At 36.9% G+C, this 23,109-nt stretch overlaps 2 protein-coding genes across 2 annotated transcripts; one reads left to right on the forward strand and one right to left on the reverse strand.

The window, feature by feature from the left end:
- Window positions 1–6,802: 6,802 nt before the first annotated feature.
- On the reverse strand, window positions 6,803–16,814 carry LOC585557 (NEDD8-conjugating enzyme UBE2F). The gene is made up of 6 exons (XM_785379.5): window positions 16,685–16,814; window positions 15,335–15,497; window positions 11,422–11,555; window positions 10,314–10,384; window positions 8,253–8,343; window positions 6,803–7,813 (listed from the first exon to the last, which is right to left on the reverse strand). Exons 2-6 carry the CDS (start codon window positions 15,489–15,491, stop codon window positions 7,700–7,702), a joined length of 567 nt encoding a protein of 188 aa, XP_790472.4. The 5' UTR covers window positions 15,492–15,497; window positions 16,685–16,814; the 3' UTR covers window positions 6,803–7,699.
- Window positions 16,815–19,431: 2,617 nt separating this feature from the next.
- LOC100891432 (putative gamma-glutamylcyclotransferase CG2811) lies at window positions 19,432–22,404 on the forward strand. The gene is made up of 3 exons (XM_003729484.3): window positions 19,432–19,917; window positions 20,905–21,074; window positions 21,507–22,404. The coding sequence occupies exons 1-3, from the start codon at window positions 19,732–19,734 to the stop codon at window positions 21,649–21,651; spliced, it is 501 nt and encodes a 166-aa protein (XP_003729532.1). The 5' UTR covers window positions 19,432–19,731; the 3' UTR covers window positions 21,652–22,404.
- The last annotated feature ends 705 nt before the right edge of the window (window positions 22,405–23,109 follow it).

Here is a 23,109-nt window from a genome sequence, read left to right on the forward strand (position 1 = left end):
GTAGTCTTCACCATTTTTGTTAAATTTCCAAGAGCTATGAGGGAGAAAAAAAACAAACTTTTTTTTGGTTACTTTTTCTAAATTGAATTAATAATGGGATTTGGTAACCCCCTCCCCCCCCCCCCCCATTAAAAAAAGAAATTCCCAATTTATGGGACATGTAATATTAAAAAAAGGGTCGTTTTAAATCAATTACATGTTTTATCAGTGATAGGTAGGTTAAATAACTGACTGGCTACTATACAGTAAAACTGCACCATTAACAAGTGACATTTTTGTAGTCTCTTTGCACCGCACATTTCCGCACGACGATGCGTGCAAGTCGTACTCTCTCACCGTCGGTGAGAATCAGAGCATTGGCCGCTTGATCTCTCCCTTTAAATGTTGATGTGTCCTGTCTTTTGTGAGTTCATTCCTACATGTTTCCTGTGTAACGTCATTTATTAACCATGTTATCATCATGAAAGCAGTAGATAACGACAAGAAACAGATATAGAAGCACGCCAAAAGGAAGCTTGGTGTGTATACGAGCTAACTTTGTGCAAAAAAAATTGACATATTCTATAAGACACGTACATGTAGTATGATGACTCGGTGAGAAGGACTGAAAGTATGCTGTATCATTATTATATTAACTATGCTATGTATTATTATTAATATTATATCAATATCGTTGATACTATTATAAATATGTAAACACACTGACGCTGATGGATACAGTGTTGTGTACAGTAGTACCATGATATGGCAAGTCAATTATCATTATCTTAGGTATATACCGTATGGCACAGCATTTGATTCTCATGAATAAATTATGGACTGAATGTAGTGATTTCTTTTACAAATAAACATTATATGCCTACAAAAAAAAGGAATTGAGTGCTATGTTCAGTTTATTTTCATGGATCGTGGTTTATGCATGTTTGAAATGAAGATGAGTTATCTGTTGAGAGCCAGAAGGGTGTTAACTCTGTAGTGATGTGAGAGTTAGGTGACACGACATTTGCTCCTGCGACAATTGCTCCGGGCTTTATTTCGTCTAAGATGTAGGGTTAGGGTTAGGGTTTCAATAGGGTTTTATGTTAGGTTTAGGGTTAGGTTTAGGGTAGGGTATAGTGTTGAATCCAGGGTTGAAGTAAGCCATTCGATTAGTGTATGAAATTTACAGCGGAGCAATTGTCGCCGGAGCAAATGTCATGGAATCGAGAGTTAACATGATGAGAAAGGGGCAGAGTATAAGAGAGAGAGAGAGAACTAGTAAGAAGGAACTGAAATAATAGTCCTAGTGAGAAATGGATTGCACATTTTCTGTGTGAAGTCCAGATATAATGTCTGTTTTGAGCCAAAAGGGTGTTAACTGAATGATATGAGACGATGAGTTGAAGTCCTTCTGGCTTTCTGCAGACAAATGATAAGTGGAATTTTGGCTTCCATGTAAATTACCTACATAAGTGGATTACCCCCCCCCCCCTCCCCCCTTTCCCTCCACATCTAACAATATTTGCTGTGTGTTATACATCCCTGGGGGTCATGCATCTACATGTATGCATCGTGTTTTGGCTACTTTTTTCTGACAATCCTGGAATAGCTGTTGATCTGAAGAGCTATGAGGAGGAAGATTCCAGGGAACCAAATCCTCAGAGACTATAGAGAATGGGTAAAATGATATAAGGCTATACAAATACAAATATACAAATAATGTAAGAGCTAAAAAGAAGAGGAAGAGAGAAAGAGAAAGTGAGAACTATAAAGAAGGAACAGAAATATGAGAACGAGTGAGAATAGAGAGAGAGAAGAAGAGAAGGAAAGAGAAAAAAAGAAAAAGCAAGAACTAGGAAGAAGGAACAGAAACATGAGAACGAGTGAGAATAGAGAGAGAGGGAATAGAGAGAGAGAAGAGAGAGAAAGCAAGAACTAGGAAGAAGGAACAGAAATATTAGAACGAGCGAGAAAAGAGAGTGAGGGAGGAGAGAATTAAGAGAGAGGGAGAGAGAGAGTAGAAGTGAAGGAAAGAGAGAGAGAAAAAGAGCAAGAACTAGGAAGATGAAACAGAAATATGAGAACGAGTGAGAATAGAGAGAACTAATGGAAATAATTAATAATTAATAATAATAATAATAATAATAATCAGATTAATTTATATAGCAAGCTACTATATACATATATTTTTACTGCACTTTGATGGAATCTAAACTCCTAGCAGTGCTACTTAACAGACACACAGTAAACAAATTATTTTAACATTATTCAAAAGCTCCTGAAAACAAGTGCGTCTTCAACAAAACTTTGAAGACAGCAACAGATGAGGCTTTTCTTATGTTAGGTTATTCCAAAGTTTCGTAGTGGCGCAACTGAAAGCTCAATCTCTAAGAAATACTATTGTTTTTGTGTGAGGTAGTTATAGGAGCAGCTTGTCCTGTGTAACTTGCCAGTTACGTGCATATGGATGTGATTTAAAAGATGATAATTCAGATAAATAATTTGGGGCTTGACCATTCAATGCTTTTTAAACGAGCAAAAGTATCTTAAATGCAATTCTTTGCCTTATTGGCAACCGATGTAACTGAATTAAAACAGGTGTAATATGCAACAATTTGTAGGAATTGGACACAAGTTGCACATGCATTCTGAACACACTGCAACTTACAAAATGATTGAAGAAGTTATCAACACAGATGGGAAGCAAACAAATAAAAAAAATGATTCCCAGCAGTGAGTATCACATTAAATACAGAATAAAATATGAAATCAAAATCCAGAACAAACAAGTTTCAGTTGAAAATGACATTTATTCAAGAATAACTCTGGGAAACAAAGACAAATTACATGTATACACATTAAATGTGATAACTGCAATATAAAGATTATACATGTAGACCAAATCCTCCTGAATAATTCAAAATTGTGAGTTGATATCCATCTTTAAAAAAAGAAAAGATAGCCCTATCATATTCCTTATCTACAAGCATGTTGCTACTTGTCAGCTTTGTATCGAAGCGTACTAGCAATGGAATATTTTCAAGCTAATATGAGTAATCTCCATTTCCTGTATTTCCATGTATTGTGAACTTTCCTATTATCACAGAACAGGCATATTCACACATTACGAGATAAACCCATGTTTAATTATTTTTTCTTACTAAATGAATGGCAAGTAGACACGGGATGAGAAGAGTAACTGGCATCAACAAGTATTCTTTGCCTACTCACTCATCCGTGTATAAAAAGATGCAAAATGTGAAGTGCAGTACGTAAAAAAACCTCCGCAGCAAACCGCGAAGGTTTACTGCTATATATGCACAAGCCTTAAAGATAAACTTGAGTTCTGTTAAAAAAAGAAAATTAATTCTCACAGAATCTAACAAAACTTACACTGAATGTTCAAGATTACAAATAAATGTCATGTGCCAAACAATTTTGGAAGAAAATGTATACTGGCTGAGTAATGAGCATAGAAAGATAAGGAAATCAGGGTAGTACTAGCCCCGACACCATGTGTGTTGTCCCATATACATCTATCTGTGTAAGTAATTGTTACTTTACCAAGACTCTGCCAAATTTATGATGATTTTGATGACTCTAGAACCTTGCATTACACACCATTACTTACATGCTATATGATCAACTTTTCTGATCCATTCCACACCTTTTCTTTCACAATGCAATCGCATTACCAGTACTCAAGTTTATCTTTAATGTAGCATTGTTCTAGATCATAAGAATAACACTGGCATACGGGTACATAATACAGTTAACTAAACTATTCATACCCTTACCATTCTTGAGAATGCATCATATCAAAGCTTACATCTAAAAGTATTTAACACCGTTTGGCCAAGAGGGATTAGACCACCCAGGGTGGTCACTGACAGATAGCTATCTCATCAACTCAGCTCTCAATTAACATAAGAAAAAGACGATCATGGGGGACCAACGGTCACCAATTAGGCATTATTTTCTATATAGAGCAAGTAGCTACAAGTAGTATAGTGGGGCTTTAAACAAAGGCCCTACCCATAATTCAACCAGTCCACCTTTCATTATTGAGTTGATAAAAAAACAGATCAAAGTTACAAGGGGTATGAATAATTTAGTTCTTAAAGCCCCTTTAAAATGTTGGGAGCCTCAAACTCGCCAAAAATTTGATAGCAAAATGCACTTAAATTGTATCATAATGGGAAAGAGGATTTCATTTAAGACATATTTCTGCTAAGATTTCCCGCTGAAAACATGTGTTTGAAGACAAAATTGATTAAAGAATACATAATTGGGGTTTTCTGTTGTGCACAGTCTTAATTTTGTATTCTTTTATCAATATTTGACTTCAAACACATGTTTTAAAAATCCTTGCAGAAATATGTCTTCACATTATGATACAACTTACATGAAATTTTGCCATAACATTTGGGGGGCTTCCATCACTTGAGAGGGACTTTAACTGTCTATGCCATCATTTGGAAACCCAAGGATAAGTAGGAAAGGGACGACACCCCTCCTACTCACAGTTGTATGAAAGAAGAAATATATTGAACTTTGGTAATTATTTTACAAAATAAGCAGTTTGTAATTAAACAACCAAACCATACATGTTTATTCTACTCAAATATGTAGTAGTTGCATTGCATTTTTAATCGAATTCTATGCATTCATTCATGTCTCAGAATTTTAACCATATTACTTGGACTGAAGCAAAATGTCCTTTATTTATTATGTAATAAATGACCTTGGCAAATTGATAGCGTTCTTTGATCTTGGAAGGTACATGCAGTTATAGTTGAAAACCATATCCATGAAACATTAACTTTCAGCAACATACATGTTTACTTATGTGTTCCAATTACTTGCACATAATTTCTTCTCACACAGAAGTTTAACAAAAAAATTTGCCTGCACCTTGCCTGATATATCAAACAGTTATCAAACAGTTTTTTAGCAGCCTGAGGAGTTCTGTGCTGAAACATTCACAATTTCAATATACTAGTAAACTGGTCTGCTGCACATCTTTTTCTAAAAATGTATACCAGGAATACCAAATCATTTACCAGATACATATGTACCTCACAACCTAGCATTCCTGGAGCTTCTATTTTCATTTGTGCCATTTTCTGTTTCTAGCTTTAAATTAGATTTAAAGTACTAAATGCTGTGCTGTGGCAAATATATAAGTAACTGAACATTCTAATATACACAGTTTCTGTTGAGTACTACCATATAATTGTATCTCTGTAAAATTTTGTAATGCTGATCAATTTTCAAATCACAAGAGGAAGAAGACAAAAATATTATAGATATTGAAGAAGGTAACGCTAGAATAAGCTATAAAAAAAAGCTTTTTATTTACAATACCACTATAACTTAATCAGGGAAGAAAGATTTATACAGAGTAGCACTAAAAGTATTATGGCGCAGTAGTTTGTTCACTTGACTTTCAACCGTGAGGTAAGGAGTTCAAATCCTAGGCCCATACTAGTCCTTTAGCAAGACATCAATCAAAAAACTTTCTAGGAAAATACTTGACCGAAAAATCTGTCTACAGGTTTTTCATTCAGGGATATGTTCCGCTGAGACAATGCCTGGCTCCACCAAAAAGAAGGAAATATCTTACAAAACTCCTCAAACCTGATGTATATTTTGTCTAGGAAAACAAGAAGAGGCACTGAAAATAGAAGAGAAGATCCATGATGAGCAGGGCCAGAGGGAAAGCGAAGACCAGGCCCAAACTGAACAGAGCTTAATTGAAGGGCTGGTCCAGAAGGAGGAGAAGAACAAATTCATCGGCTTATACTCTCAAGCTTCTACCCCATCTTAGCAACCCCCACCCCCGGAACAAGAGAAAAGCCGACAAGAAGAACACCCCGAAGCGGCGGAAGAAACAATCAATCCCATACACATTCACCGAACAGCAGGACCTAGAACTTGCGGAATAGTGCCAGGACCATGAGTGTCTGTAGAATCGCAGGATTAAGTCATACAAGAACACAGTAATGAAGACTAGGTTGATTGAGAAGAGGAAAAGGCCAAGGAATTTGATCCGGAGTGCTCTGTTGAGTAGGCCTATTTTTATCAGGAAATGGAACTTGCGGTATGGTACCGGGACCAAAAGTGCCTGTACAATCGTAGGATCAAGTCATACAAGAACACAGTAATGAAGACTAGGTTGATCGAGGAGAAGGCCAAGGAGTTCAATCCGGAGTGCACTGGCGAGTAGTCCTATTTTTATATTGGCGGGCGAGATCTGGCGGGGAATTTAGCACGTCGCTTATGACGTAATACTTCTTGCTGCAATTATTACTGTTAATGTCATTTTAGTGATTGTTACCATTAGGCTCCACTAGATATCAAGGATAGACTGGTACTACTTTAAATCCTATAATCACAAGAGACTTTGTAATCTTATGCTGAACCCTCTTGAATGCAGATGCTCAAGGCGCACTTGTGAAACAAAAAACAAAAAACAAACAAAAAGAGATCACATAAAAGCATCTGCATTATAAACAAAGAAACAGGAGTAAGATAGAACAAACAAACATGAAAGAGCAATTAATTAAATGCCGAATTAAACAAATACGTTTAAGGATTAATTGTAAACATTTCAACTGATCTACGAATGTCTGGATGGACAGCATTCCGCAGCGAAGGAATAAAATGAAATACAAACCAGATAAAATTAAACCCAATACCCAAACATGATCGATAGTAATCCTTTAGTAAACATTCCACCTAGAAACGAAGAGAAATGAAGGAAATCAGAAAGAATTGCTACATCACTAACATGCAATCACACCATGCAGCAAATCAAATGTTATACTGATCAAGCCCTCCTTTCACAAGTAGGGTCTTTTATTAATAAACTTTTGCAAAAGCATTGAAGAGGTGGTCAACCGAGCTCTGACTCAAACCTTACAAAAATGGACTGCAAAATTAACATGCAAGAAGGCGAAACCTTTTGAAGCTGGATGGAACTTAAAGCTGTCAGGACTGAGGACATCATCTCAATACTACCATCTGTTCTTCATACATTTATGAGCCTTTAAAGCCACAGATGAGATTGTTTTAGTAAAGAATTATTGCTTGGGAAGGAGCATGATCACTCGAAGAAAAATAAAAAAAAAATAAATTAATCCTGCAGCTAGCTGATCTTAACAATTGTATACTACAATTAAAATTAAAGAGAAGTGATTTGACATCAGTAATCAGTAATTAACATGTAAATCAATGTACTCTATATTGCATATGTGCAGCTGATTTCTTAAATCAACCAAGTTGCTTCTCGCATGACCCGGCTACTCTAATTAGCTATCAACAAAATCATATCCCTTTCTAAAAAGGATATGATGCCAAATACCTACATCATATAACACTTTCCCAATTAGTTGCACAACCCGAGTGCCCTGTGCACAACAATGTACAATGGAAGAAAACTTGAAGTGCACACGGGGTCAAGAATAAAATAAGCATTTCATCAGCTGCCCGTAAGAAAGCCGTAACAGCTAGGTATTGTCACTGGCAGTTACGGCCTTCTTTTGGGCAGGGAATGATTCGTAAACAAGAAGAAGCACATCGTTCCTCACTGGAACACTCCCAAAGTAGAAAGTCTACAATAAATATTAGATATGTCTGTATGACCTGAATATCTTTCGAGACCATATCGTGCCTTCTTATTTACACAGTACAGTAGAACTAACGCCACGAGCGCATGTCATCTCGCGTAGTTCCTGACGTAACGCTGGACTTTCACCTCAAAGTCTCGCTTGTCCCGGAGATAGTGGTCTGCTGCTTCGATGTTGAGTGGATCATCGAAGTTAAGAAGATCCTAAAGGGGGAGGAGAAAAAGCAGATAACTTTGTTTTAATGTCTCGAGGATTGTTTTAAATGAAATTCAAAAAATACAAATTCAAAAAGATTCCAAGCCGAGTCTTGCTATCATGGCCTCTTGCATCATTTATTTGCTATCATTTCTTTGTTAACTCAAATGAACGATAAAATAACATGACAATCAAACTGTTCCTAAAGAGTTTATCCCCAGCACAAATTAGGATAAAGATTACAAACTGCCTTTAAATACATTTGATTATTGCATTCAAGATATATTATGACCTTAGATGGCACATGCCTGGGAAAAGGCACTTAACCATGTTCGTTAAGAGCCACAAGGACCTTCACTCATGAATTTTAACATGAAGTTAATGCCTTTCTTGCTCTGAACACATGATATGCAGATTTCATGCATCTGCCTGCCTGCATGTACTTACTGTAAATAAAGCGTTGAGTCCCCACACCACGTCTGTCAGGGTTCTTGTCGGTGCCCAGCCTGTCCCGTCCATTGAATGCTCTCGTAGAAGACTTTATAAAAATAAAAAAAAGAAGAAGTAATCAGAATATGCTATTAGATTCTTCACAATAGTCATCTCAGTCAGCTCAGTAACGCACAAGATGAAAGGTTACCAGAGCACCACTGATCACATGAAATCATATATATCTAAAGCCCCTGTCACATAGTAGTGAATAGAGCTAATCATTGCCTAGCGTACATTCTTTTGGCAAAGTGCAGATATGCTCACATACGCTCAAATTCTTGGCCAAAATCTGTTTCATAACAAATGCCAAACGACTGCTGATTGTATAACTAGCGTCCATAGAGAGGAATGACAGCACATTCATAGCGTCCATCAAACGAATGCTAAGCATAAACAAAAAATGACCAGCAAATGCCTAGCATGCTTTGGATGCTATGGCCGGCCAGCTGACGTGTCTCGGCTGACCCACACTCTCACCACGATACCTCTGACATTCAACATCTCCAGACCTGGGGAGTGTTTCACAAAGACTAAGATCGACTTTAAGTTGGACTTAAGCATGGCAGGTCGTTCATGTCATTCATGCCATGCTATTGTTTCTTATCATTTACTGGCATTGGTTTCTCAAGGGACGTACATGTACCATACGTTGTCACAAATCAACAGAATTTACATTTTTTGATAGTTTATTATTGAAGGAAAAAATGTTATCTAAAGATCGCAATTGAGAGGCCAATGGTGAGAGCAACTAGTGGCAAGAATGGTCTGCCATAGTTAAGTACAACTTAAAGTTGATCCTAGTCTTTGTGAAACACTCCCCAGGTCCACTAACCCCAAGTTCCAGTTCCAGTACCAGCATGCCTTCCAAGAATTCTGATGTAAAGAAAGGGAAGAAGCAGCCAGCCAAACCTGCCAAACAGGAACCCAGACCGCATCAGCAGCCGAGGACGAGAGTGCATCACCTCCCCGGGGATTATCATCTCCACGCACCCCTGTCTGGACAGGCCAGAGTCCAACTACAGATTTCCACTCGCTCAATATTTTGAACATGTCCGAAATTAAAAATCAACCCTAGTGCACTTCTGTGAACTCTTCCGAACAGCTAACGAATATAGCGGAAGTTTTGATCGGCGATAATCAAATCCCGGACAAGCAACACATGAAATTACTTGGCATCATCCTTAGCAGTGATCTTCAGTGGATGGAACACGTCAACTGCATTACATCAAAAGCAGCCAAGAAACTCTATCTGCTACGGATGCTCAAACGTATCTCTATGCCACTTCATGATTTGATTACAGTGTTTATTTCCTATATAAGACCGGTTCTAGAATACTCTTGTGTAGTATGACGTTCACCAATAAGTCCAGCTGTGCTGAATGGCACACATCATGGTACTTGGCATTGATCAAGTCAACGACAAAGCAAAAGCAGATCTATCCACCAAGCAGACACTTCACCTTTAATGACCCTCAGACAGAAAATCAAATACCTGTATACCAACCATCAAAGCAGTCCCTTACTATTTTAAGTATACCATGTGCTAATAAAAAAAATTGTCTCGCAACCTGTCATCATACTTCTAGGTCTCCTCCTCCTTTCATGTACAGAACATGATCTTACAAAAGTAACTTTTTATAACATGTCTTTTGTTAATGACTAGAGTTGTATGTTGAATATCAACATTGCACTTCAAATTATGTTTGTTGTACCGGTATTGATAATCTGCTGTTCCTGTTACTTTTTTTAAAATCCCGTTTACAAATGTTTGTGAAAGAAGAAATTAAATGAACTATGAACTATGAACTATACTTCATCCGATTATCTTCATAAGCGATCGATGCCACTTATCAAAATTATTAATGCATCATATCACCTCAGTAGGAGCTTGCATTATTACATTATCCTAGTGCCGAATCAAAAGATTAATCACTGATCTTATGTCTGATGTAATAGATTTTACGGTCTCGACAGATAAATTCTTTTTCCATCAGCAGATAAAACAGAAATCCTCACCTGAGACAGATCTGACCCTCCTCTGAGATGTTGGGATGCCATATCTTTGTTTTGCATCTGACTTTTGGAGGCTATTGAAAGAATACAAGGAGAAAAAAATTATGTTAAAACCGACATAGAATGATGTGCTCTTGTGACTGAAAATGCTTTCGCATTACGAAACATAATCACAAATATTTTCAAGAAATCAATCTAAGGAGAATTTCAATGCAGATTGTATTACCCATTGAAATAAATTTGATGTGGAGTTAGTATTTTTTTCTTCCCCTGTACCATGAAACCGTCTATGTACGGTTAGGAAATATCTTTAAATGTACACAGCAACAATAAAATATATATATATATATAATTGTCGTTTAAGAAAGGTATAGACTTAGCCTGGACTTCAAACTTCCACATATGTTTAGACTAGTGGTTCTAAATTTAAGGCATTAAGAATCGGTCTACTGTATGTAGCACATGGAAGTTAATAACTCTCAATATTTGACTAAACCACACATTGGAGTTTCTCTACAACATTAAAGGGATAGTTGAGTTCTGTTGCAGAGGGCGCTAATAATTATTTTGTGAGATAATGAAAAACTGAGTGTCAAATTTGAAAGAACATACAATTTAAATGACAAAATCATCTTTGTTTGATCAAAATTGGTTCAGAGACGGCTGAAATATCCATAAATATACAATTTCTAATACTTGTGCACCACCACAAATATCAGATGATTTGAAAAAGCTGTTGAAAAAACGAAATAGTGCCTTTTACGTCGTATTTCAGCCGATGCCGATGTTGTTTTTTTTGTTGGCATTTTCGTGTTGGTTATATTACGCACAACCAGCCTGCCCATGTATTGTTATTTTTTATTGAATAATTAATTAACGGTCACCATATTTTTTTAAATGGAGCTGAATTGGTATGATCGTATTGGCTAAATTTCACACATTTTGGGGTCTAAAATTACCTTCATTGCAATTTGAGGTTCTATAAGGGCACTATAAATGTCATAGATAAGAATAAGAGCAATAACCATCCACTTTAAAGGCATTTGCGGTCTGAAAACAGAACTCAACTAACCCTTTAATGGTTTAAGAGGACACAATTCTTGATTCTTACCGCTATGTTGTATTCTTCTGTTAGTGTGAGTTCAAAGATGAATTTGCCGTCCTTCCAGTAGCCCTCTTCAGGAGATATTGTTAAGAGACTATGGTGAAGTTTATGAACATCAGGAAAATGCACTTTACATGTCTCTGCAAAATGAAAAAAAATAATAATCAATGCAGTGAAAATATTAACAAGAATGCTCTTAACACTATTCAGTAGCAACAGTGTATGTAATGTCAGAGTGAGGGTCATTCCTACAAGTGATTGTAAACTCAACCTTATCCAATCCAATCCCAGTTTAAACACAGTCCAGGTCTACTCAGAACTATTTCTTTTTCAATCTTTTTTAAAGACCCTTCCCGATAAAATATAACTACATGTACATGAATATCAATGGAAAGCTGAATGAAGGTAGAATGCAAATATATGAAATGCAAATTATTTTCTTTTTCAGTATTGGACAATTGCACAATTTTTCAAATTTTCAAAGCTTTAATAGATTTGGAGTTGTTTCTCCCCTGACACACACTAACAACTGACATTATTGTAATATATATGGCTTACCGGTATAAGCTTTCTGTTATATATATAATACATCTATTTCATTTCTCAGTTACCACAAGGTCGTCAAGAAGAGGTAATAATTCTATGCATAATTTGGCAATTGACTGCATGATTTTGTACTTTTTCCAAATGTAAAAAATTAGTTGAGAAAAATCCAGTCCCTGACAAGGATGATAGATTGCAACTACACTGTACATGTAACTTCCTTGACAAGAGGGTGGCACGGCTGATTCTTTCCATAGCTTACAGAGAGATGTAGTTGTGAAATGTGCACCCATGTGCCCTCAAAAGTCAAGTCATAGAGCTCTAAATAGTTCCCTCTTACATACTGTATCTCTACGAGAGCAGACTATTCAGTGCTCTATGAATTTGAACGATGAACGAGCGTGTATGCGCATGTCACAACTGTCTCTCCTCTACTAGCTATGACTTTTTTAAATCCTTCTTAAAGTAGCTGAGCGAAGGTTTCAAAAGGCTTTTAACCTTAGTATTGTTGGTATCATTGCAAAGTAAATGTTACAATCTTTCTTAATAGTTCATATTTAGTTTTCAAAAATTGTTACAGAATTGACTTATTAAAAGTGGTGAAATTACTACCCGATTATTCCGCCCTTGATCGGTCCGCTATTGTGACGTACGATTTGTGACGTATGAGGTTGGGCACATGAGCGCGAGAGTGCTCCCAAGAGCTCTCACACAACTCTCTCAACTGTATACATTATACGTATACAAACGCCACTCAAACGCTAAATATCTGATCAAAATGTCCGAGCTCAAAGAAGAGGTTTTACTCGATTTACAATTCGAAGTTGATGAGCACAGCTCCACAACCAGTGACAGTGGTACTGGTAGTGATAGTGATGATAATGATGATGGGGATGTAGGATAGATGGAAGAATTAAGAGATCAATTCGGAGAAGACGGCGTCGGTGCAGGTCAAGTGATAGCATATCAGCGCAAGCTGGCTGAGCTGCTGCTCAGCTCCCACGGCCCCACTCAACTGGAGATCAATCTGTCATGCACCCTATCACTGGGGGTCACTGGGGTGACTGGGCGAGACATTTTCTAATTTTTCGGGAAGTGTAGGGCTTTTTGGCAAATATCACGGATAACAAAACAAAGACGAATAGATGTGAGATTATATTTGGCGAAAATCATTTACAAATATGCACCATTCATAAATAGAACTGCAGCTGCAGGACATCATAAAAATGCAAAGGGACACTCGCGATTAACTCATCATGGTCTCCGTATATAATCAACAGCAATCACTATCACGCCAAGGCATGATGACCGAACAAATACAAAACATCTCAGCAAATTACACAGAACGGAAGGGTATTTGGACAAATCAAATTGCACGATTCACCCCTCGTATTATATTACATTTAATTTGCTTAATATTATGTGTAATTACATGATTTCTAGAGATTGTTATTCCACTTTCTGGAGATAATATGAAGCATGCAAAGTCTGGATAATGTATACGTATAGGTCTAGGGTATATATGCGAAATACCGCACGCGAGCTGTGCGAGAGGCGAGGTTGAGGCTTAGAAATGCGATCGTGCCCAACCAGTGTTCAATGTTCAAGCCAGGAATAGAAGTTCTGAGAAGGTTCTTGGAAAAAGCTTCTTAATAATAATAATTAACCGTTCTTGTATAGCGCATAACACATAGTATTAAAACATGTCCCTAAGCGCTCTAGAGAAAAAACATAACAGAATACAAAGACAAGACATACTGGGTAACGGACAAAATGGATGAATTAAATGTTAAATAAGTGCGTCTTTAAAGCAATCTTAAACTTAACAATAGAGTCAATGTTTTTTAGATGTTCTGGGAGATTGTTCCATGAAGTTGAGGCAGTGTGAGCGAAGCTGCGTTCACCATATGACCTGGTCATCACTGGTGGAATAACAAACAATTTTTTCTTATTAGAACGAAGATTTCTAGAAGGTGTGTACAATGTTAATAGCTCAATCAAATAAGGAGGCGCAAAATCATAAAAACATTCATAAGCTAACAACAATATTTTGAATAAAATGCGAGAGTGAATGGGTAGCCAGTGTAAGTCTCTTAAAATAAGAGACACAGATTCATGTTTCCTAATACGATAAATAAGACGAGCTGCTGAGTTCTGCACAACCTGCATCTTCTGCATTTGACGAGCCGAAATCCCAGAAAGGAGGCTATTACAAAAATCAAGATGACACGCCACAAAAGCGTGAATCAAGCGTTCAGTAGTGTGTTTATCTATCAGATTGCGAATTTTCCCAATTTTGTGAAGTGCAAAAGATGCTGATTTGCATTTCTGTGAAACAAAATTGTCCATAGTGAAATTATCATCAAATATCGCACCCAAATTACGACACTTCCTGACAGAATTAACCTGTGTGCCATCTAATTTAATGAATGATATATGATCTGTAGAACGAAAACGTGAAGATATGTGAAGGAATTCAGTCTTGTTGCTGTTGAGCTTAAGACCGTTGATTTGTGACCATTCTTTAATTGCTTGAACACAGTCAACCATTTGAGAAATAACACCTTGGACATCTGAATGTTTAAATGCAATATACAGTTGAGTGTCGTCAGCGTAGAACATTTTATGAACATTATGACTGTCAATTAGTGACTCTAGTGGAGCAGTGTAAAGTGTGAACAACAGGGGACCTAACACTGAACCTTGAGGTACCCCTTGAGAACTACAATAACTAGACGATTGTTCATTTCCTATAACAACAGTGTGATTACGATTTGTCAAATAAGACTCGATCCAGTCGAGTGCCCCACTGCGAATACCAAACTTCTTACCGCGTTTCATTTATATTTACAAGACTTTAGAGCAGAATGTGTGTGTTCAAATTGGTCTACGCTACACGGACATGTATAATTTGCCCATTTTTAGTGATTATGTGAAATTTCTTCGCCAAGCTACTTTAAAGACAAAATTGAGTTTTGGTCATTTGATTGCAATGTGAAAGAAAAGGTGTGGAATGGATCAGAAATAGTTGATCATGTACAAGTATTGGTGTGTACTGCAAGGTTCTGGAGTCATCAAAATCATAATAAATTTGGCCTGGTCTTGGTCAAGTAACAAGCACTGTGCACATAAAGATGTAAATGGGACTACACAAATGGTGTCGGGCCTAGTTACCTTAATTTCCTTATCTTTCTATGCAGCTTTCTACTCAGCCAGTATACATTTTCTACCAAAATTGTTTGGCACATTTATTTTATTTGTAATCTTGAACATTCAGTGTTAGAGTTTCGTTTGATTCTGTGAGAATTCATTTTCTTTTTTTACTAGAACTCAAGTTTATCTTTAAATTGACCTTGCTAAAAACACATTTCCTTACTTGGTAAGCTGGATGTCATTTCAGGCACTTCTTTGATGAGCAATCTGTCTCGTATTGAAACCCGCTTTGTTGAATTGTTGAGGTCTGGTGATTTGGAGTTGGAACCAGATGATTTTCTGGCTGCATCTTCCTTTAATTTCTTTGACAGAGTAATCATAATTAACTGTCAAAATAGAAAGAAAGAAAGAACAAAATAAAACACAAAAAGGTAATAAGAGTATCGAAGCTGTGACATCATAAAATATATTTTTTGAATTTCTCAATTCTTTCTTCACTTTCTAAAAGGGCATCAAAAATAATGCCTGAATGTCGAAAACCAATTATTGGCCGAGATATGACCATCTGAATATATGTCCTATGGGAACTCAGTGTTATAGTGCTCTGGTGCCTAAGTATGTTATTCTATTGTTTTTCGACATTCGGACATTATTTTTGATGCTCTTTCGGAAAATGAAGAAAAAAATTGATAAATTCTAAAAATAGATTTTTGATGACGTCACACTTCACCACTCTATACATGCGATGTATTTGAACAACATCAATTTTTTTTAACAGAGCATTATTTATGGGCTCACGATCATGCTTATGTCGAGCGCAGTTTACATGTAGATTGTAAGTCCATTTCTTTTTTCTCCCATGCAATTGAAAGTACAAAAAAGCATGTTCAATTCATATTGTATGATACCGAAGGCTTCAGTCTCTGATGTTGATGGTTTGTCCACTGAGACTATGTCTGGCTCAGAAGTGTGTCATACGTGTTAGTGAGGAGGGGGGGTTACGCAATGCAGTTTGTGTGCGATTGCCAACCTTATCGCACGTACTAGTAGCTTCAAGAAAAAGGGACAGATCAGCTGAAAGTAAGTCCTTACATTTTGATATTCTAAAATGATTTTCGATGTTATTTTTTAAAACCTAGATCCATTTTTTTCTAAATCGATCTGCACAATGACAATGCAATGCCAATAAAAATGGTTTGCCCTGTGAGTGTGACGTAGAGTTAACAGTTACGCATTGATGTCCCTAATTAACACTAACAGCTACACCGCATGCGTAATTCATGGTAACACTAATACTCGTTAGTTATTACAGTGATTATCATATAATTAAATTTATATGTTGTCAATGATCTGTCTAGATTACTTCACTTTGTCATTGCACTGCACACCGCTGGAATTGCAACAGTGCAGTGCAATGCAGTGCAATTCGATGCAATGCATATGCAGTACTAATGGCAATGCGAGTGTTCGTTTCTGCATTCTGCTCGACCCAAATAAGAGTAAGATTTAGTGCAGTGTTCAACTCCGTAGTATATATAAATGTACAGTCTCATTTACTTTATTACTTACTAACCTAAATATCAAGGGAAGCACTTCTTTCTCTAAATATCCCGCACCATATATGGCTAGAAGTACCAAGAAGTACAAGAATCAGCTACACCGACCTGTAGGGAATTTCACAAGCAGCACATAACGTAAAACAAAACAAAGTGTTAAGGTATCGTTGAAGAGAAAGAAGGAAGTGTCCTGATTATTTCAGTAAATTCTTGTATGTCCAGCCTTTGATAACATTACACGCAGTATGAAATATTATTACATAGACCTAAAATTATCAAATTTTATCAGTTATTCAATATAAATTATGTTCAACAGTTAAAGAAACTTTCTAAATTTTGTAAAATAATTATGTCGAAGTTTGAAAGAAAATAATAGTGTTTTTTTTTCTTTCAAGGCAATTGTAAGGTATATTATATTTCTCTTTAAAGTAAAGCATACGTACTTTTAGCACTGATCTTTAAAGTATACCATTTTATTTAAGTTATTTTTTTAAATGTTGCCTTCAATTTATTGTTTCTTTGCACGATTGATTTTATTTCTGCACTTTCAACCTATGATAGAAAATAGTATACAAACTAGGTACATATGGTATGAACTAAAGTTAAAATACATATATAATCACATCAAGATATAAATCAATGAAATGATTATATCTTGTGTATTGTTTGCCGCCAACGAACCTGTCTTAAAAATAGCGTAATAACGTATGGGTATATCATTTATCTTTATTTTTTCTATACCCAGGTAGAGCATATTAAGAAGTAAAACAAACATCAAACATCATTACATCAACATAAAACTGATTGGAAAAGCTGCGTATATATAGGCTACTCCTATTATACTAATATTTTGTAAATATCATGTCTTATCAATGGGGTAGACAAATTTCATTACTTGTGTGCTAGCTTGATATTCATATTCTAAATTATGTATTATACATTGAGTATTGAAAGTAGCACCAAATATATATATATAAAATACAAAATCTTAATTCCCACCATAAGAATTGAATGGATAAATTATTCTCCTGTGGTTCATTCAGCATCTACTATACTTGTCTGTTGTTACAACAAACAAACTATGAGTGCGCATATTTCATTCAATACGAATTCAACAGTTTAAACGACAAAATCCATAATTTCTTTGCTACATTTAAAAAAAAAATGATTTGCTAAGTATACTTTGTTCAAGCTATATTGTAAAAGAGCATCTGAGGAATTAACACTTCAACAAGCTCTGCTTCAAGTTATTTACTCCTTTCTCGTATATTTCTATCATATTTGTCGTTTCATTGTAATTTTTTTGTAATATACTGTCTTATTGTGTTAAGTTTTGCATGAGAAATAAAATCATTTGAATCATGTTAACTGTTTGCCTCTTCCCGATACAGTTCAAGTATGGTTCAAGTTCAAGATATTTCAAAACCAGCCAGGTTTATTGGTAGATCTCTTTCTAATTTTTGTATTTTTGTTTACTAATACCCATTGATTTATACGCCATGGAAGCCAAGGTCCACACACGCCAGGCCAATGATAGAATCGAAACCGGTAACATAATACATCAACTTGACGAATCTATCTTCCACAACAACGAAAACACACATACGTGCAGCCTGTAGATGTCGGATGGCGCCAGCTTGAGTTGGGCAAATTAATGGTTCAGAGAACAATTCAACAGTAGGAAAAACAGTGATTGCATTCCTTTGTAGTTGCTGCTTTGTCTCGTAAACACTTTTAATTTTTGGTTTTCAAAACTACTCATGTGACAACCAATAAAACATACTTAAAAACGGGTTCAAGAATGTATAGGCAGTCTAATTGGTCAAAATGTATGACACCACGTGACCGCGTGCACCTTTCTTTCCTACCACGCCTACAACCAACATCATCACCATCTTATTCTCCCTCCGCTATATTTCGGAGATCAGCGATCCCATGGGCCGCAAGACATATTATAACTAAACTGGTCACAGGAGCACAAGAGTGAAGCTAAAGAGTAACATCAATGCAGTGGACTGCATGATAGCAGTCGATCGCGATAAGTGCATTTTATAAACATAGAGTAAAGTAATAGATAGTAGACTTCTATACGTATTCAATGGCAGGACATGATCATGTGGGAGTAGCACTAGTAAGAAAGTTTCCACCTAAAAGTGATAACCCACGGCTAAAGATGATATGATAAGGCCTTTTAATTTTTGTTTATTGTATTGCCCTTTATAGGTGCCAAAACATGGGTCGGTCGGTCGGGATTTTTTCTTTCGCCCTCTTTGGCTGACATTTCCCAGTTTGTTTTAGTTAATAAACGTATTTTTCTAAAAATACCGTTTTATAGAAGAAAAAAATGTATTAAAGCATTCAAATTTGAGAAATATCTGCCCCAAAGAGGGAGTAAAAAATGACCGACCCATGTTTTGGCACCTAAAGGGCACTTTATGCGCAAATGCGTTAATCTGACCCGACCCGCATTATGCGTATCTCTGACTAGCCTCTTGTCGATGGCCCTCGCTTTGTTGGAGTCCGTAAATTCTGGCTTCGCTCGCCAGAATTTACGGACTCCAACAAAGCGAGGGCCATCGACAAGAGGCTAATCTGTGACCCGCACAAAATTACTGTGATGTCTTTCAAAGAATATTTCGGCCCATGACGGCGGTTAGGTCACGGTTAACCTGATAATGAAAATGAACTCGACAAATCTCGTCTATTATCCACTAAAGGACCCGCAAACATAAATTATTTGCATACCGTAAATGCCTTTATAGGCCTACAAGGAACGGTGCAAAGTTCAGACATTTCATTGCATAAACTGCTATATCTACACATATCACTGTACAACATCAATAGTGTTTTGTCAGTTTGTGAAAGGTGCACAAATTAAACTTGTGTTCATATTTGTGTTCATATTTGCGATAATCTTTTGACCAGATTTAGAAAGCTTGAATCACACAACTACTACTTCCAACAAGCTTCTAACTTATTCTTTAAAGGTAGAAAACGTGGCGGAGAAAGGTAGGCCTACACGAACCTCTTTTAAAGCGATTATCATCAGAATCACATTTCATAAATGGCAAACCGTGTATTCGTATATGGAACCCTCAAAACAGGCCAGCCCAACCATTCTATGATTCCTGGAGCTGGATCAGTACGCTGTCGATTTTTCGGTACGGGCAAGACAGAAACAAAATGGCCGCTGGTGATTGCAACAAAATACAACATTCCTTTTCTCTTGGACTGTGAAGGAGAAGGACACGTGAGTATCTAGTTTGCCTTTCGGAATAGATTCTAACGACAGAGAACACCCGGCAATTAATTTAATGATAAGGGTGAAACTGACGCTCAGGCCCCCCTACCCCCCCCCCCCGTTTTCAAAGGCAGGATTGATTTGATTTAATGTGATGTGAGTTGACTTGATTCGAGCTGATAAGATGTTCATTTTGGTTTGATTTGATTTGATTTGTCAAGTATAATGCATTCAAAACACACGAAATTTGTAACGATATACTCATAAAACACTGGGTTGACAACTTCCACCGATGCGGTCCTAAAAATAAACGTAGACAACTTTCTGGAAAAAAATTGATCTGGATAATCGTAATTCTGTTTCACATAGTTACATGTGAGTAAAAAATAACGCCGATCGCTTCATACGTTTGCAGGACTCCACTTCGACACAAGCTCCAATAAAAAAAAAGCTGTTCCTCGGTCACTAACCTACAATACCTAACTTCAAACCTAGACCGACCGCTAATCCTAACACTAAACCCAAATGCGATCACAGCCCAATAATAATGAATAGTGCTTGTGGCAAGATTGCCTCTTTCATACAATTAAAGGTAAAAAACCAGTTTTGGAAATGCCCCCCTCTCAAAAAATGAAATGGAAGCTCTTATTACTAATCATGTGAAAGAATATGTTTTGACTAATACATGATGATAAGAAAAATGCCGGAAAACCGCCTACTAATTGATATATTTGATAAATTAGTTTATCTATTTGGACGTGATAGATATAACGCATGTGTGCGTAGTCCAATATACGTCTTTCTGTGTACAGTGCTTGTAACTTTACCAAGACTGAGCCAAATTTTCTTATCATTTTGATGATTCCAGAACCTTGCAGTACACACCAATACTTATATGCTGGATGATCAACCTTTTCTGATCGATTCCACAACGTTTCTTTCACAATGCAATCGCATGACCATAAGTAGTCTTAACATTTCCAATCTTTCTCGTAGAACGTCTATGGCGAGGTGTACGAGGTCGATGACGATCTCCTTGCTCACCTCGACGAGGTAGAAGGTTGCCCTGATAGTTACGAACGCAGAAAGATCGTGATAGGAATGGACAAGATAGCAGATGGTTCTGAGCCGAATACATTAGATTGCTGGTGTTATCTACTACCAAGGTGATTCGTACATCCATTCCAATCCAATCCTGGATTTTATAAAGCGCCACGAAATGATGTGTATCTTCTTCTTCTTCTTCTTCTTCTTCTTCTTCTTCTTCTTCTTCTTCTTCTTCTTCTTTCTTCTTCTTCTCCTTCTTGCTTTTCATATTCTCGTTCTTAGCTCTTCTTATTCTTCTTATTTTCATTATCATTATTATTATTATTATTATTATCATTGTAATTATGATTAGTATACAAATATTCACTGTCTTGAGAGGTTCTGGGTAAAACTATGGGTACTAGGTGACTCCAATAGTACAATTTACTATAAATATTAAAAAAGGATAACCTTTTAAATGTTTTGATGTATTATATTAACGGATATCAATACACAACTTCCTTACAAATAACATGTCGAAAATTATATTTACTCTATCTCGACCGATACAGGTACAGACCATCTGTACTGTCACTTGAGAAATATGAGAGCTACGACAGTAATGGTGCCCACGGCAAGCAGTTCGACAAGACGAAGGGCCCGGGCGAGCCACTAGAGGCAGTCCACAAAGAGATCGCCATGTTACGTATACGATAGCAGATGGGACATCCCAGTAGACCGACAGCCGAGTAGGCTGACGTCCCAGTAGAACGGCCTCCAAAGAGAACGACAACCTAGTAGACCGATAGACAAGAGACAAACAGACCAGTCTACCAACAGCCTGCGAGACCGACAGTCCCCGAGACAGATGACCCATTACACCGACAGCCCACGAGAACAACAACAACATAGTAGACCGACAGCCTACGAGGCCGACAATTTTGTTATCATGAAACTTGTTAAAAATTGATCAGACGTCCGCAAGACCGACATGTCGGTCTCACGTCGGCTTTCGGTCCCATGGGTTGCCGGCCTCGTTTTTCCTTTTTTGACTATATCTGCAGAGAATTCGTAATTTTGCACCCCAGTTGAAGAAATTCACAGTACTTTGCTCTGTTGCATTAATAGAAGTACGAGGCTGTAAGGGGGTAGGGGGGGGGGGAGGATCCCCGATTATTTTCAAAATTCTAACATTCATCAACCATTATCTATTATCTCATATTCGGGAATCGACATGCCCACATATTTATGAATATCATTATATTTATATCATTTTTATATCTAAGCTAGTGAATTTTGATGATGGAATAACATTTTAAAGGAATCAAGTTTTTCATTTTAGCTTGCTCGCTCCGCTAAGTTGCACAATCTTACAACAGGCTGAGTCTTGGCAACTGGATCCCCCCCAAATCCTAATATTCGGGCAGCGTCTATTTTGATGACGAAGTATTATCTTTACCGCAATGAAAGCGACTAAAACCTAGATACGCCACTGGAAGGGAGGAATTGAGGAGGGAAAATGTAAGAGGGAAGATGGAGGGAGGGAGGGAGGGATAAAAGACGGAAAATGAAGGATGTGAGAGAGGAGAGAAGGAAGAAAGGAAGGAGGGAGCGTGATCATGCTTTCATGTTTAACCTTAATTTCCATCATCTAAAAACAAAGCAACTCGTGAACCCATTGATATTGTCATCTCCTTCATCATTATCCATTACATCGCAAAACAATCATCGTCTACCATCCTGGGTTCGGATTCTATTCCAGCAAATACTTCTCTGTTGCCCGGTTACCTCACCCCGCTTCAGCATCTTACCCTTCATCGATACCCGAATCTTAAAGGCTAATGTTGATCATGTAAAATTGTAATATATCATGATGCATTGTTTTGTAAAATGGTACAGCATTCTTTCCTTTTTATATGTGTCAATGGAGAAACATTTTTTCAAATGGTGATAGCCATGTTTGGCTGGTATGCTATAGTAAAACTGTCAAATGTCACGTTTTACGTGATATTCATGAACCCTTCTCTCAATTTCCACTTTAATGTAACATTATTGCTCTGTAACTCTGTCTTTTTTTAGATTTAAAGACTAGGGGGAAAAGCAATCAATATTTTCCCAGGGTTCATTACATTTAAAGATGCCAAAGATAGATATTTATAACATATAAAATGTTAA

This window comes from Strongylocentrotus purpuratus, unplaced genomic scaffold (genome assembly GCF_000002235.5).
Source record: "Strongylocentrotus purpuratus isolate Spur 01 unplaced genomic scaffold, Spur_5.0 spur5_scaffold_7, whole genome shotgun sequence".
Lineage (NCBI taxonomy): Eukaryota > Metazoa > Echinodermata > Echinoidea > Camarodonta > Strongylocentrotidae > Strongylocentrotus > Strongylocentrotus purpuratus.

Coding starts and splice junctions, on each gene's coding strand:
- LOC585557 (XM_785379.5), bottom strand. CDS start 15,491: ATGATTACTCTGTCAAAGAAATTAAAGGAAGATGCAGCCAGAAAATCA. Junction 10,385..11,421: donor CAGAAGAATACAACATAGCG/GTAAGAATCAAG, acceptor TTCTTTCAATAG/CCTCCAAAAGTCAGATGCAA. Junction 7,814..8,252: donor GACTCAACGCTTTATTTACA/GTAAGTACATGC, acceptor CTCCCCCTTTAG/GATCTTCTTAACTTCGATGA.
- LOC100891432 (XM_003729484.3), top strand. CDS start 19,732: ATGGCAAACCGTGTATTCGTATATGGAACCCTCAAAACAGGCCAGCCC. Junction 19,918..20,904: donor ACTGTGAAGGAGAAGGACAC/GTGAGTATCTAG, acceptor TCTTTCTCGTAG/AACGTCTATGGCGAGGTGTA. Junction 21,075..21,506: donor TGGTGTTATCTACTACCAAG/GTGATTCGTACA, acceptor CGACCGATACAG/GTACAGACCATCTGTACTGT.